The following is a 17,464-nucleotide window of genomic DNA, read 5'->3' as shown; positions in this document are numbered from 1 at the left end:
ATGAAAAAGTAGAAGGTGCTCCCCCTTCTGAAGTGTGATTAAAGTCTGATTAAACTAAATAAAGATTCCTATCAGGCAGACAGACCACAGTCTTTGTAGAATGTAACACACGTATCTGACACTAGGTGGAAAATGTTACAAGAGCTCAACCAACCATAATATCAAAGGGCTTCAGGAACGGAAAAATTATACAATCATGTTTGGCATTTGGTTTAAAGATAAAAACTTATGCTATTTTAGAATATCAAGATTCTTAAGAAATATGTAACTGCTCGTGTTTTTTTTTTTTTTCTTGTGAGTTAACAGATGTAGGAGTTAGGGATTATAAAAGGGGAAATCCTGAAGACAAAGATGGTCAAAACAAATTTATTTTGGCTTACGTCACTCCCAACTATGAAATGAAATCTCCCTTTTCTCTTTCCTAGAATAAAATGTCTCTAACTCCTATTTATGATTAATTTTTAGCTTTTCCCCTCAATGTCCCATTTGCCATATAAACCACAGAGCAGAAAAATTAGAATATGATTTTGAGATGGAGGGGAATATACTATCTATGAAAATGCCCGTGGTTTTGAGGACCCCCACAAAAAAGTAAATTACAGGAAAGAGTCTTACCAGCCATAACAAGGTGCTATGTTTTTCCACAAAGGCTCCTGAAACTGCTTTGGATGACTGGTAATTAAACCAAAATTACCCGAATGCTCTAAGAATGCCCACCTACCCCTGCTCATGCCCCTGGGTGCTTGCCCTGACAACCTGAACACATAGCCGCTCACCTCTCACATACCCATTTCCCCAGAAACATCACCCACCCCGTCAGTCTCACAGAAAACGGATTCACAGAAAAACAGAACCAATTCCCCAGCGTAACACTTTCACTCACAACTAACTTCCACTTCCCCACTCTCAACACCTTTGTTTATTTGCTCTCTTACCTTCTTCAGAGCAACTTTTCCATATGCAAACTTGGGTGTAGACGGAGGGATAAAACCTTCTGGTACTTTTTCAAACTATAAACCGGAGTGGAAAAAAGAGAAGATAAAAAGCTGTTAAACCCTCAGAAATACTATATGCAATTCATTTTTCAAAAGGAAACTCAAAGACTCAAACAATGGTGCCAGTGATTTTTGGAAAGGCAAAGAAACAAGAGACTTTCTCCACAACAGGGTCTGGTAAAATTTTTACTTCTAAGTATATGCCTGTGTATTTATGTTTGCATTTTAAGCTCCAGGAATCATTTAAATAATTATAGAATAAAAGATTGCAAGACAGCAAAAACGAGAAGAATGAGGTGTTGGCAGAAAGCTGGAATGGGGGAGAAAAGGAAGAAGGCCCACAGCAAGGCAGAATCTGAAGGGAGGGAGCTATAGTAGTAGGCAAAAGTGTTGCTTGCAGGTTAAATCTTATTGGTAGAGTCAAGTCTTGTATCAGTGTTAAATCTCCTGTGGTTACATAGAGCATATTCCTACCTATTCTTATAAAACACACACCGAAGTATTTAGGGGTAAAGGGTCATGACATATGCAACCCTCCAGTAATTTAAAAATCCAACGGGGTGATGAGGGGCAAATGATGAAGCACACGGGGTGTAATACTGACATGGGTGAATCTGTGTGGGATACTCGTGTTCTTTTTAGGACTTTTATTCTTAAACTCTCCTATAAGTTTGAAATTATCCTTTTTAAAAAAAAGATTTTACTTATTTATTTTTATTTATTTCAAAGATGACTTTTTAAAAAGATTTTACTTATTTATTCATGAGAGACAGAGAGAGAGGCAGAGACATAGGCAGAGGGAGGAGCAGGCTCCCTGTGGGGAACCCAATGCAGGACTTGATCTCAGGACCCTGGCATCATGACCTGAGACGAAGGCAGATGCTGAACCATTGAGCCACCCAGGAACCCCAGTTTGAAATTATTCTTAAATGAAAAACTGAAATAGAAATAAAACCTTATTAAATATTGAATATGAACACACACACACATATTTACATTGGAGTCAGAAAATGTAAGTGCCAGGTCTTAAAAGTCTGTGTCCATCTCCGTGTAGGTTGTATTATGATCTCTCAGGATACTTGCATTTCTTTCTTACTTCCTTCTTTTCTATCTCCCCTTCTCTTTTCCTTCCTTTTGGTTTCTCTTTTAAAAGTAATTTAAGAAGGAAGATAACAGACTGATATAATGAAAAGCAATAGTCTCCTGACTCAGTATTCTCTTAGTTCTATTCTTCAAAGGAAACCATTCTTTTAATTGTTCCATTTTTGTATCTTTTGATCTCTAAATAATATACTTATCTTCTATTTCTTATCTGATCTATTTAAAACATTATCATTTATTTCTTTAATATGTGAGAATTTAGCTCCATTGTAGTATTCTGGATATCCCCTCTTTCTTGCCAACATGGTTATATCTGCATTTTCAGTTTCTCCACTGGTTACCTTTATAGCTTGAAATAATATACCTTTGTTTCTTAGTTCCATCAATTAAGATTATCCTTTGTATTCATATAGTTTAAGGTAAGGCTATTTGCATCCTTCCCTGAACTCTCTTTCCCTACTCCCACTCTCAAATCATTAGCTATACTTTTACATTGTCAAGGTTAAAACAGTCTGTCCTGTACCCATACACTTCCCTTCACCTGTATATTGACTTTAGATTCAAAATCAGTCAATAGTGCTTATGCTTACATGATTATAATTATATAAACATTACTCTCTGCAAAGTAGTATATACCACAATGGCATGTTCTGTCTTGCTTAGCTTTTTGTGTTCTTCTCCTTCCCCTGGGCTTTCTAACTGCCTTTCTTTTTTCCTGTCTGCCTTTAGGTTAACACCTATAGGTTGTTCCAAATTTCCAAAGATTGTATGGAGTATCTCCAAACAGCCTTTCCCTCCATAGGAAATTCCCTCTTGGAACTCTCAAGTCTTCTTGCTCCAAGGAACTGACTCTCCTCGAGGTTTGATATTCTGGGACTTCTCTTCATTATTCTCCTGGTTTTAGCTTCTGTTTCTAGAATCTTATAACCACCTCATTTCACTGGAGCAATCACAAATAACTTATGAAGAACTAGTGTCTGGAAGGAAAAGTTTTTGAAACTCTGAATGTCTGAAAATGGCACATTTAGCTGATAATTTGGATGGCTATAGAATTCTATGTTGAAAATCATCTTTCCTCAGAAGGAACAATATGTCCTCCCTGTATCATCCAGTATGACACACACCAAGTTCATTGTTGTTTTTTCAAAGGTGACTGGCTTTTTCTCTCTAGAAGCTTGTAAGTGCTTTCTTCTCTCTGTTTTAAATTTTTCCAAGGATGTGTTTGGACATGTATGTTTTAATGTTTATTATTCTGGGCAACTCAAATATCCTTTTCTGTTTTGGAAAAAAATTCATTGATATTTTCTTTTTATCCATCTTTTTCCCTTAAAAGTAAATGAGACATACTAGATTGTCCTGATATATCTCTCACCTTTTCTCTATTTCCATTTCTGCCATCTAGTTCTAATTTCTAGGAGATTATTATTTACTTTGGGGAACTCTGTTTTGTTCCTTAATGGCTCCTTTTTCAAAGCATTCCATTTTTATGTTGTAGAAAAAAACATTTTTTTCTTAAAGATTTATTTATTCATGAGAGACACACATACAGACACACACACAGAGAGAGAGAGAGAGAGAGAGAGAGAGAGAGAGAGAGAGAGGCAGAGACACAGGCAGAGGGAGAAGCAGGCTCCATGCAGGGAGCCTGATGTGGGACTTGATCCCAGGACTCCAGGATCAGGCCCTGGGCGGAAGGCAGGTGCTAAACCTCTGAGCCACCCAGGGATTCCCCCCAAAAAGCATCTTTTCAAATGTCTCTTAAAGTTATAAATTTGAGAGAGTGTGCTTTGTTTTGCTTAAGATCTTTCATTTCTGTCCCTGAATTCCCTGTTGTATTTTGGTTATTTTTCTGTTTATTTCATTTTTGTCTTCCTTTTTCCCCTTTACAGGTTTTATGGATGTCCTCAAACATCTGGCCACCCTTGGCTGTCCATTTATATTTAATGGTAATGCAAAAGACATACCAGCATTTGATAACCATCCTCTTTATGACAGTCCTGCTCTGTGTACAGGCGCAAGGCTTGTCCAGTGGGGAACCTTGTTTTGGGGTGATTTGGGAAGGAGTAACACAAAATATGTAGGGTCTCTTCCTTCAGGCTGCACACTTTTTTTTTTAAATTCTGATTTTCTGACTGTTGAAAAGATGTTTCCCTGATAGACAGTATATTTGTAAGAGGAGTGGTAGAGCGGAGGACCTGATGGGAATATGTAGAGTTTCATTAGCCTTCCCATTTTCAGCTCTGTTTCTTTTCTTTTCTTTTTTTTAAATATAGACAAATTACGTCCACATAATGTGTCTATATATTTTTTTAATTTTTATTTATTTATGATAGTCACATAGAGAGAGAGAGAGAGAGAGAGAGGCAGAGACACAGGCAGAGGGAGAAGCAGGCTCCATGCACCGGGAGCCCGACGTGGGATTCGATCCCAGGTCTCCAGGATCGCGCCCTGGGCCAAAGGCAGGCGCCAAACTGCTGCGCCACCCAGGGATCCCTTCAGCTGTTTCATTCTGTCTCTTGTCACACATACATTTCCAGGACCCTGGCTGTCTGGGGTTCTTTAAGGGCAGTCTACACTCTGTTACCTATTTCTATAACTTCCTTTCACACTCACTGGGGACCCAGAGTTCTCATGCTACTTCCTCAATCAGCCATCTTGAACAGGGAGTCCTTTATATTTCTAATATTCTATGAATTGATATTTCTGTTAAATTTTTAAAAGAGTACATTAAAATGATCTTCATGATTCATATTAAAGTGAATGTGAGGCCAAAGAGTTATTCCTGCTGATCTCAGACAGTTAAAATGTGAGTTCTCTTCCAGCTTTGCCTTCAGTCCTAGAACACATTCACTCTCCTTTGGCAGTTTACCCACGTCTTCCTCCTCCACCTCACCTTCTGGTCAAGAAAAGCAGAAAACACAAATCCATAGAGGGGACCTGAGAGTCATCTGATTTGTTTCTGAGGTTCCCTATTCACCTGCACATAGCAGTGACCATATCGAACTCCGAAAGTCAAAGTGGATTCCAGCGGAACTAGCGCCTCAATGTTGTCTGACACATTGGAAGAAAAAGTCACTGCACAAACATTCTTCTTTAACCTTCATTCACCTAACATTGATGAAGTGCTTCTCTGCCTGTGTTGTCATCTCCTTTGCTACTCCCATAGGCCCTCAAAGCCAGTATTATATTTCCTTTTCAGAGGTGAGACTGAGAGGAACTTGCTCAAGATTATCACGAGAGTGAAGGAGTGAGCTGGGTTCCTCTCAGTCTACTGTTGTCTCTACAGCTTCATCTGACCTCCTTTATCATACAACAATAGTACAACAGAAAGTGTCTTCTAGGGGTGCCTGGGCGGCTCAGTCAGTTAAGTGTCTGCCTTCAGCTCGAGTCATGGTCTCAGGGTCCTGGGATCTAGCCCTGCATCAGGCTACCTGCTTAGGCAGGAGCCTGCTCCTCCGTCTCCCTCTGCCCCTTCCTGTACTTGTGCTCTGTCTCTTTCTCTCAAATAAATAAAATCTTTTTTTAAAAAGTCCTCTATTAATTAAACATAATTCCAAAGACAAAAACATCCCACAAATCCTTTTCTCTTCCAGTTTTCCTCCTGGACCCTCCCCTTATGCACATATACCATGTTAGGTTGGAGATAGTTTTGTAATTTGCTACTGCTACTTACCAAAAGTACGTCTGGTGTGACCAAATATCAATACTAATTTTATTTATTGCTTATTGTATTCAAATGGACATGACTATCCTTTCAATATTAGGAGTTAGATCATTTCTAATTTTTGATATTATGAATAATGTTGCAACGAACAACTTTATGTCTCTAGCATTACTTGCTTAAAAAAAATCTTTTTAATAAAGCCCCAAGTGAAGAGTTACTAGGTCAAATGATAGGAGCATTTTATATGAGTCTTAATGTAGTATATACCAGGGGGCATTTGGGGGGCTCAGTCAGTTAAGCATCTGCCTTTGGCTCAGGTCATGATCTCAGGGCTGGGATTGAGCCCCGCATCAGGGTCCCTGCTTAGGGGGGAGCCTGCTCTTCCCTCTCCCTCTGCTCCTCCTCCTGGCTCGTGTTCTCTGTCTCTTAAATAAAGAAAATCTTAAAAAAAAATAGCATATACCAAGGTTTCTACCAACTGTCTCTACTTGTTTATGCCTTCCACCCAACTGTCTGTTTGGATCTTGATTTTTTTAAGTCAGTGGTATGAGCTCATCATAATAATGGTAATAAGTTTCCATCTGTCTGTTCCAATCTTTGGTCTTTTCTTCTTAAATAAGTTTAGTGATTTTTTTCATTGGTTATCTTAGAGTAAAATCCTAATCTTCCATCCAACTAATTCAATGTTTCAGAAAATAGATGAATATTTCAAAACACTGTATCTCAGAACATCTATTTCTCCGTAATAATTTGTGCTTTAATCATAGCTTTCAAACCAATCTAAATATTGCTCCTTATCTTGTCTATTTAGCTGGACAAATTTAACACAGGAAGCTGCTCTTTTCCCAATCTAATCCAATAGATTCAATGGTGACCAACCTTTCTTTCCCCAAGATCTCTAATGTTTTTATTCATTCTCTTAACAAATTCTTATTAAGAAAGTACTTTGTGTCAGGTCCAATGTTTAGTACTGGGGATATAAACAGCTCTTAGTCCAGATCACGAGAAATGTGTGTGTAACAAATAGTATCAACACACTACTGGAAATAGAGTGTTCAAGATTTCCACACTGTAAGGCAGTGGAAGAAAACAAAATGTGACTAACTCTGCAGAGAGATAGATCAAAGGCAACTCCCCCAGAGAATGTAACTGAGGTATGTTCTCATGTTCCAGATGGAATATGGCAGAGGGAACATTATGTGCAGCAGCCAGGAGGTATCAACAGTGCTGTCCCATTCATGGAATTTTATGTACCTTCATTTTAGGGCCAGAGAGTAGCATATAGGAAAGGGAGAATTGAAAAAAAAATGAGGTTTGAGGGAAATAGGAGACCAGGTCATGGAAGGCATCCTGATCAGACAGATGGACATTTTAGAGAATTCACTCTGGAAGACAGACTAGAAAAGCCAACTATGCAGGGAAGGAAAAGACTAGTGCCACAAGAGTGCAGGCAATGTTTTAAAGTCTTACGTTTGTTACATTATATTCACTTTTTCCTCTTTAATTACCAAACATGAAACACTGTTTCCTCAAGCACCATGGATCAGCAAGAGTCCACTTGCATCTACTAACTGAGCTAATGTAATTCTATCCATAAACTAAGAAGGACAATCAATTGGCCAGTGTAGTCTGGTCTTTGGTCAAGTTTCAAACTTCATTAAGCCTTTTTTTTCTTTTAAGATTTATTTTATTTTTATTTATTTATTTGTTTGTTTGTTTATTTAGTGTGTGAGTGCAAATGTGAGTTGCGGGGATGGAGAGAAGGAGAGAGAATCTCAAGCAGGTTCCACAGTGAGAACGGAACACAATGTGGGGCTGGATCTCACCACAATCAGAGCTGAAATCAAGAGTCCAATGCTTAACCAAATGAGGCACCACCTTCCTTAAGCTTTGTAGTACTAAAGGGCACTGTGGCCATATTCACATTTCTAGTGCCCACCCAGCTCCAATGCCCCCCTCAGGAAATCCTAAGATTCGCTCCAATTATCCCAGTCCTCAACATACAACTTGGTTAATTTCTATAAAATGACCCATCTCCAAAAAGCCAGCTGGGCTTTTTATCCTTTTTTTTTTTTTTAAGATTTTATTTATGTATTCATGAGAGACACACAGAAAAGAGGCAGAGACATAGGCAGAGGGAGAAGCAGACTCCCTGTGGGGAACCTGATGCAGGACTCGATCCCAGGACCCTGGGATCATGACCTGAGCCAAGGCAGATGTTTAACCACTGAGCCACCCAGGTGCCCCAGAACTTTCTATCTTTGATAGAATTCCTCTGAAGAACTATAAAATACTCCTAAAAAATGGGTCTTAAATTCACTCGAAAGAATATAAAAATAAACTCACCACTGCCCCTCTCAGGAATTGGTAGGGAGGAGTAGGGTGCTGTCCTACAGTCTTATGGTTCATCCTCGAGGTCAAAGTGTTAACCATGCCTGGTTCAGTTTTACCCACACCAAAGAGAATATCTTAGAAAATGCAAATGTCATGAGCTTTGTCATGCTTTAAAGAATCACATGCAAAGGGCCACCTGCAGCCTTCATCACTGAGCACAGGTCTGTGTAGCTTAATGGGAAACTGTTATCCCTGGGAGCCATGTCAGTGAAAGATATTGTCCACTGACATCCAACTTACTCTTGAAACAGATTAAAGAAGAGAGCCATTCCAACTTTTTAAGTTTTTGGTAAATAAAGAGGCAGGAAGAGCTATTTATGGGGCGTTTATGATACCATTCCTTTCCTCAATGCAAGCAAATATTTCGAAAATTTTATTTACTTATTTATTTGAGAAAGAGAGTGAGAAAGCAGGGGGAAGGGCAGAGGGAGAAGCAGACTTTCTGCTGAGCAGGGAGCCTGACAAGGGGCTCTATCCCAGGACCCTGAGATCATGACCTGAGCTGAAGGCAGATGCTTAACCAACTGAGTCACGCAAGCGCCCTGAAGCAAATATTTTTTAAGCAAATATTTTGAATATCATTTAATAAACCACGTAACTGAACATCTACAAAGTTTCATAAGAAAGAGCCCACTTGGGGATCCCTGGGTGGCGCAGCGGTTTAGCACCTGCCTTTGGCCCAGGGCGCGATCCTGGAGACCCGGGATCGAATCCCACGTCGGGCTCCCGGTGCATGGAGCCTGCTTCTCCCTCTGCCTATGTCTCTGCCTCTCTCTCTGTGGCTATCATAAAAATAAATAAATAAATAAATAAATAAATAAATAAATAAGCCCACTTTTAAAGTTGTTCATTTCTCTCTCTCTCTCAAACCTAAAATACCAAAAAAGAGAAGGGAACATTTCTCAAGACTATTTCTGTTATGGGTTCATTTTATTGTACTCATTGGTTAAACACTTGGGATCCCCTGGGTTTGTCTTTGCTTGGCTCGCTGCCCTTCTCACTCAGCTCTCCATGGGCAATCTGAACCTTCCCTGGGTTCCAGCCTCCACTTCCACTGATGACTTATCCTAATGGATTTTTCCTAGAGTTTCTCCCTCTTAAGTGAGGTGCTTGTTGGATAGATACCTTCATCCAGATGTTACCAAAGGCATCTGAAGCTGAACAAATCTAGAACAGAAGTTACTTCCCCTCTCCCTTCCCAGCCTGTGGCTTCTCTGTAATCCTCTATCTTGGCCACTGACCATAACACCCATCCAGTTACCCATCCTAGGCTGTAACCTGGACAAATCCACAACTCTTCATAGTTCCTCACATCCACAGGTAGTCAGTTGCTGAATTCTACTGATTTACTTCCTAAAGACTCTTCAAATCTCTGACTTCTTCTCCATTCCCTCCTGCCCCTGCCATCATTTCATTCCTTGGTTACAGCAGCAGCCTCCTAGCTCATGTTCTGCGTCCAGAAATGTCCCAAGGGAGAGTCCTACCAGTGCATTCACATGGTCACAGATAAAATCTGCAGAAGTAATATAATAATTTAACCACAACAGGCTAAAACCCTTGTCTCCTTCTGCTCCAGCTTCTCTGTATCACATAGCCCTCTTATGTCAGGAGACTTTGGAGCTGCTATAGGCATTCTTGGAATTCAACCAAAGGAGAGCTGGGGTGATTTATTTAATCTGGGTGTAGAATATATCTACATATTTCATTGTTATTTCTATGGATAGGTAAATTATTGGTAACAGATTATGCCTAATATCCAACATACTGACTCACTTGTATATCACTTGATGGTGCTCTGAGGCACCCAGTCTCAGAAGTATGGGGGTTCTTGAGGAGACACAAGGTTTCAAATGTATGTGGCCAGAATCTGTCTGTAGAAATTTCTTCTGAATACTGCAGCTCATGTATGAAGGAACTGGAGAGAGACTGCCCCAATTTTGATAACAATTCTAACCATTTAATAGCATTATCAGTAACAAACTGGGAAATTTTCTGTTTTCTAAACCTTTAATACATACTAAAAAACAAAGTTCAATCAGCCACACCGAAGAGAAAGATTTCTGTTCTCTTTAGAGAAAAAGATTACAAATATAACAGAGACAAAAAACAGCATTGAGCCAAAAGAATGTAAAAAAAGAGGGATAGCAGATATATTTCAGTTAATAAAGCCAAAATATGCTTTAAGCTTTGTGATGTTCATGATTACTTTAATCTTTAAAAATTTTAAATTTGCATTTTTTTTTTTTTACTCATTTAAATACACACCTGGGGGTGCCTGGCTGGCCCACCAGGGGAACCTGTGACTCTTGATCTTGGGGTTGTGAGACTAAGCCTCACACTGGGTGTAGAGATTACTAAAAACAATAAATACATATTCATTTTTGTTGCCTTATCCAACACCCTTTCTGAAATACATATATGAATACATCACTTTCCTTATGTGGCTTAACAGGGCATATGGAAGAGTATTAATGTTCTTGGTGAATGTTCTCTTAAGGTGAGACTATAGCAGTGATTATTTTCAATGGAAAGAGATCAGGGAGCAAAACAGGCCCTGGGGACAGTTAAAGGTCTCTCGTAATCTAAGAGATGAATAAAACTAAATCCCTACCTCAGTCCCAACAGCAAAAACAACAATTCTATGTACATCAATATTTCAGTGTAAAATATGAAATCACAACATTTTAGGCACTCCACAGGAATTTATTGACACTACTAGACTAGGGAAGCAGCCATGAAGGAAAAAAGTGATACATTTGACTACGTAGATTCAGGATTGTTTTTTACAGAAAAAAACAATGAAGAAACTCCTAAAACTGTTAAAAATGCCATAATAATAGAACTCTTGCAAATTACAGAGAAGACAAATAGGCAAACAGAGAAATTGTGAAAGACTCGGCATAAGTAGTTCATAGAAAAAGAAACATGAATGGACAATTTATACATGATAAAGCGTACAACTCTAGTACTCATCACTAAAGAAATACAGTGCTTTCTTTTAAAATAATTCTTTATACCTATCAAATGGCAAGGTCAAAAAGTCTGATAATTCACAGTATCAGTAAAAGTGTGGGGAAAAGACTCAACCAATACAATTTCACTGAAGGGCCATTTGGTAACATCTATCAGAATGTCAGAGGTAAGCAACACTGACCAACTAGTTCCATTTCAAGAACGTTTTCTACAGCTATCCTTGAACTGGTCCAATCCTGTCTCACCTAAATGGTTGCAAAAGCCTTTTAATTGGTTTTCCTGTTCTATCCTTGTCTCCCAGAGTCTAGTCTCAACAGCAGGCTGAGTAATCCTTTAACAGCTCTGTTAACTCTACAGTGGATCTCCATTTCACTCAGTCAAAGCCAAAGTCTTACAAAGGCCCATAAGGCCCTATGGGATCAGTTCCCCATTATCTCTCTGGCCTCATCTCCTACCACTTTCCCCTTTGCTTAGTAGGCTCCAGCCACACTTGCATCCTTATTATTTCTTTAAAATGCCATGCACATGCCCACCTTTCCACTGGTGACCTTCTGTTTGAATGCTCTTGCCCTGGATGTCCCATATGGCTATCCTACCACCTTAAACTCTTCACTCCAGCTTCACCTTCTCAAGGAGGCCTTATATGTACCAAGCAGCTAAAACCATACCTGGCATATAGAAAGAACTTGCTAAATATTTATGGAATTACCCACGAATAAATAATGTGGTTCAAGTCAAATAGTTGGAAACAATTATAACAACGCCTTGTAGAGTTTTTTTAAAGAAAGAATTGAAGTGCACGAACTCTAAACCTAAGAGAACTAAACTACATGACATTAATAACATAAGAATCAAGAGGGATGCAACTAGGGTTAATGTGAGATAAAGTTTTGTGTGGTTGTATTGATTAATTTTTAAATTATTATAAGTTAAAAAAGAATGTTAAAGTTTTTTGAGAGCTGGGCATAAAGGTGAGCATACTGTATGAACCCATTTATATAAGTCAAAAAAACAAGCAAAACTGACTTATGGTGGGATCCCTGGGTGGCGCAGCGGTTTGGCGCCTGCCTTTGGCCCAGGGCGCGATCCTGGAGACCCGGGATCGAATCCCACATCAGGCTCCCGGTGCATGGAGCCTGCTTCTCCCTCTGCCTGTGTCTCTGCCTCTCTTTCTCTCTGTATGACTATCATAAATAAATAAAAATTAAAAAAAAAATTAAAAAAAAATAAATAAAAAAACTGACTTATGGTGACAGAGGTCAGAATAGTGGTTAGCTCTGGGGATAGAAGGTTCATGACTACAAAGGAACATGAGCATGGCTTCTGGGATGCTATATGTTGGTTGCAGGGGTGTTTTTACTTTGTATAAATTTACTGAGTAGGGTACTTCTGAGTTGTGCTTTTGGGGGGTACATATTTTATACTTTAGTAGGCAACCCCTAAAAGAACAGAAATAAAATGAATAACTTCTAAACTGGGAGGAGGATGCAGAGGGGACAGGGAGAGAGAAAAATAAGAAAAAAAAAAAAAGACTCAGAACGTAATCAAGGGAAGACAGAATGGAAAAGGTGGACAAATAGATTATTATAAAATAAGATAGCTCAAATTAATTGATGTGTATATCAAGAATCATTATGAATGAGAATGAATGAATGCACCAGTTAGAAAAAAAAATGCTCAAACTAGATTTTTCAAAGATCGTTATATCTTGTTAACAAGGGATATGTTAAAATAAAAGATATTGAAAGATGGAAATTAAGGTATCGTAAAACATACACCAGGTAAATATTAACCAAAATAATGCAAGATAAGCTTTATTAATATCAGACAAAAAAGACTTTAAGATAAAAAACATTATTAGAGATACAGGGTTACCACATAATGACACTAAATCAATGACACTGAAGAATTTAATCCTCAGTTTGCATACCTAATAACAGGTCTCCAAACTGACACAACTAGGGGTGCCTGGGTGGCTCAGTCAGTTAGGTGTCTGCCTTTGGCTCAGGTTATATCTCCAGGTCCTGGGATCAAGCCCCGTGCTGGGCTCCCTGCTCGGCGGACAGTCCCTCTGCTACCCCACCTGCTTATGCTCTCTTATTCTCTTTCTCTCAAATAAATAAAATCTTTAAAAAAAACAACAGACACAACTATAGAGAAATATATAAACATGATTCTTTCAATAAATGACAGAATAAACTGACAAAAAGCCAGGAAGGTTATCAAAGATATCAACAGTACAAGTATCAACAGAATGAATAAGCTCAATCTAAGGATCACGTACATAGATTACAGCCAACAATTATAAAACATACAGCCTTTTCAAGAATGCACAGAACATTCATTCATTTTGATACATGCCGGGCTTGAGGACTGGGTTCGACACCTTTCAAGGGACTGGTATCATACAAAGCACATTCTCTACCCAGAAGGCAAATATGTTAGAAACCAGCAAACTAAAAAAAATACTTAGGTTTAATAATCACTACTTTGTGCTACTTCAGAATATCTCTAGGCCAAAGAGAAATCCAAATAGGTATTACTAGAAGCAAACTATAATAAATATATCAACGCTTAGGAGATGGAGTTATAGAGGTACTTAAATGCATAACCTTAACTAGTTACATTACGGAAGAAGAAAGGCTGGGTCACAAAGCTAAGTTTCAGATAAAGGAAGGAAACACCAAAGATAGGAACAGAGACCTTTGAAACAGAACAAACATACAAGAGAGAACTTGGGAGTCATCACTAGAAATTAGATGAAACACATAGTAAATTTAAATGAAATGGACAACTGAGATGAAATGGACAAAATCTATGAGTAGTTATGTAGTGATCATATTTTTCAGTATTCTTAAAATATTTCATAATTTAACAGTTGGGCTTAAATTGAGACTAAGGCATACTTAAAACAAAAAAATATCCATACCATTTATAGGCAGAAAAATCTTTGTTTTTTAACTTCAAAACTCAGGTGACTGAGCAGAAAAATTGTGGGTTGTTTTTTTTTCACCCACAGCAGAGACAGGAAACCCCACCTGGGTGCTGTAGATGCCTCAAAAGGTCACATTAGTAGGACTGAGCAGTTCTGCTTCCAGGCCAAAAGGAAACAGCAATTACTCGCCCCAAATAAAAAAATGAAATATTGCTGACAGCTCACCTTTGCACCATGCTTCTCAAAAGCCCATGGATTTTCTCTCCTACATACTTTAGCTATGTATGTGGACATGCATTTTCTTACCTTTATTAGAAATAATTGTAATGGCTACCACTTGCTGCACAATACATGTGTCAGTCTATACTGGATGCCTTATGGATATATTCTTCTTGATCCTTATAATGCAATGAGGTGCTATGGTTCCAGTTTTACAATGAATAGACTAGTGGCTTTATCAGTGGCGGCCAAGATTCAAGGCCAGGCCATCTGATGCCTCCCTTCAGTATGTCCTTTTAAACACCAAGGAGTCACTGACAGAGCACAACAGGTCCAAAGCAGGCTCTGTCCAAGACCAGCCCACTGCAGCCCATACCAAGCACCCACCTTCTGAATAACTTCTCGCAGAGCAAAATACTTCTCAGTGAGGTCCCCTGCCTCACTCAGTGGGGCATCATAGTCGTAACTGGTGGGCTGTGCTTGGTAGGGCATGTTGGCCCCTAGAAGACAAAAACATGCCATGAGTGACTCCCGAAGCCCTTCCCCTGGGACAAGTTCTTTGGGATTTTCGGGCTTAGGGTTGTGGAGGGAAAAAATAAAAGACACATTAAGAAGCAATTGTCAGATGACACCAGAGGTGGCCCCGAGGAGTCAAAGTTTAGAGAGATGAGTTTCTTCCTGCAAGTGGCCCTCGCCAAGCACCTGACAGTCCATAAGGCACTGTCTCCACCCATTCGCTCAGCAAGAGCTCTTAGCTGGGACCCCAGCAGATATCACCACCACTGAACCAGCAGGGAAGCCGAAGCTCCCATGAAACCAGCTGTGTCTCACAACCAGTAGTGGCAGGGCTTCTGGTATGACCCACACCTCTGCCCAATAACCCCAAAGTCTGTGATCATTTTCATGTCCTCGGACCAAGGATCAGCAGAACACAACCGAGGAGTTATGGGAACACACAAAGCAGGAGATGGCTGCAGACACAGACTAAGGTCTCTGTAAGGTCTGCAGAATCAAGGGTGCTGTGGTGTCCTCTCACAACTCTTCATGAGCAAGTCATGTCCTCACCCCCCAGCTGCTGGGAGGGTTAACTGCTGATGGCTCTCACACACATCCCTCTGCTTACAGGCCTCTGCAGGGTGGCCTTGCCAAGGTTATGCCCTCCAGGGATAGCCCATATCCAATAACTGGCCAAGGGGTGCTCAAAAACCCAGTCCCTGGCTGTCCCAGCTACAGAGCTCTCTCTAGAACCAGCTGGGCCACCTTCAGAGCTGCCTCATTCCTCAGCTTCTTCTTCTGCCTAGGGCTGTCTCCAACATTCTTTAAAGGTGCTGCTCCTGGGACTGGCCCCAATAAGCTTCCTGCTGGGTAATCTCAGTCTGTTTCCCAGGGAATGAAATCCACAACAGAGACTGATAAATGATGCCAGAAAAGACTAGAAAAGTAGATGGCTTGGCAATTATTGTTCAAGGGGCACAGTCTAGAGCAGAGGCCCCTTCCCCTGTCACAGATGACATTTACAGGTAGGAGACTGGGTGCAACAGCAGGCAGTGATCCTATGCTACTACTTAGAAAAGTCATCCATGCAACATGGAGAGTTTGTGCAGATTCCTAAGCCCCACGCCCCCCAAGATTCTGAGTTGGCAGCTCTGTGGTGGGACCCGAGACTCTGCATTTCTAACAGGCCCCCAGGTAATGCTGGTGCTGCCCTCTGTGGACCAGCAAGGCTCTGCGCCAGCCCTTTCTCTTGTACTCTAGAGAGTGTTTTACAATGCAAGGGGATGAGAATAAAGTTGCTTTAGGATTCTCTTATATCCAATCTAACTCTTAAGTATAATAAGGCACAAAATCTGATAGTTCACTTGTGATGTAGTAACAAGTTCCTTCGACTGATGGCCCAGGCCACCAATGGTAGAGCCACCTTGGGTGATCCCACTGGTGGTAGAGCTGATAGAGGAGTTAGGCTGCAGATCAGTTCATCCGCCCTTCTCTGTTTCATTAGTTCTCTGCACAAATCCTACATTTCTGAAAGACCCGTACCACTCAAGCAGTTGAACTGACCCATTCCTATCACCTTTACCTTCTTATTTACTAACAGGATGCAGCAGCCTGCCAGCAGGTCCACCTGCCAGTGGGGGCACATACATTAAAGCACATCCTTTGCTGTGAGATGCAAAGAAAAATAAAACCACATCCCTTGTAGCAAAGAGCTCACCTCTTTTGTGGCCCTTTGTCTAGCTCTAATGTGGCAGTCATCTTGCCTCCCTCACTCCCCTTCCCATTTATATGCATGGTGCCACACTGGCTGCCTGCACTCTGGGGGTAGGTGCAGCCTCACTTCCCTGAGCTGAGCGCAATCAGCGGTTACCAAGTTGAACTGAACAATGGAACTCCCAGAAACAAAATCATAGGCCGAGGGAAGCCGGGCAGGGAAGCTGGCTGGTGGGTTAAAGGATGGACTGAGAAATAAAGAAGCCTTTGCTCCATTTCTACCAGCAGAATCTTTCCCTGGGCATCCTCAGACCAGCACGGGGCAGTATCATAGAGAAACAGGATGCTAACTGAGGCATCTAACACAGTAGAGTGTGAGGTGGGAAGGCCAAAGACATGGTGAGGCTTACCATTCCTCAACTCTGCACATTGTGGTGGGAGAAGTCTAGGGTGGCCTGGATCCCTCCAGGATGCCTCGCAGACTGGGATGCACACAGGCAGAGTATGGTGTGCAAGACTGCATGAGCAGATACATCTACTATGGGCAGGCTGGGCAGGGAACTCCCTGTCAGCGTTTTTTTGTTTTGTTTTGTTTTTGTTTTTTGTCTCATTGCTCTCCTCTTGGATCTGGCCCAAGGAGCAGCTGCTAAGAAGCACAGACTGGCCCTCCCCCATCTCCCGAAAGAGACCAAGCACTAGGGCAGGTCAGAGGCCCACAGGCACAGGAAGGGCCGGGGCAGGGGGCTTCAGGATGCAAGAGGTGATCCAAGGGCAGTGACCAGCCTTTCCAAGGCCCACGTTCCAGGCCAGCCCTGTCCCCTGCCAACTGAAAGGGAAATGTAGACTTTTTTGTTCCCTGCTTTTCTTATCTGTAAAATAGATCCATAATCTCTGGCACAGATGAGACTGCAATGAGGACGAAATGGGAAAACAGGCAGAAATGAGACTTTTACTGTTTATGGCAGGGTCAGGAGC

At 40.7% G+C, this 17,464-nt stretch overlaps 1 protein-coding gene across 2 annotated transcripts in view; it reads right to left on the bottom strand.

Annotated features, from left to right (window-relative positions):
- GLB1 (galactosidase beta 1) overlaps positions 1–17,464 on the bottom strand; it is an 82,173-nt gene that overhangs the window by 25,593 nt on the left and 39,116 nt on the right. For both annotated transcript variants that reach the window (XM_072726343.1, XM_026016380.2), the window contains exons 10-11: positions 14,669–14,781; positions 936–1,010 (exon numbers count right to left, since the gene is read on the bottom strand). In XM_072726343.1, the coding sequence (XP_072582444.1) occupies positions 936–1,010; positions 14,669–14,781 (188 nt within the window). The remainder of the gene's footprint in view (positions 1–935; positions 1,011–14,668; positions 14,782–17,464) is intronic.

Source organism: Vulpes vulpes, chromosome 11, assembly GCF_048418805.1.
Source record: "Vulpes vulpes isolate BD-2025 chromosome 11, VulVul3, whole genome shotgun sequence".
Classification (NCBI taxonomy): domain Eukaryota; kingdom Metazoa; phylum Chordata; class Mammalia; order Carnivora; family Canidae; genus Vulpes; species Vulpes vulpes.
The sequence above is the reverse complement of the archived record's forward strand: the minus strand, read 5'-3'. Positions and strand labels throughout refer to the sequence as shown.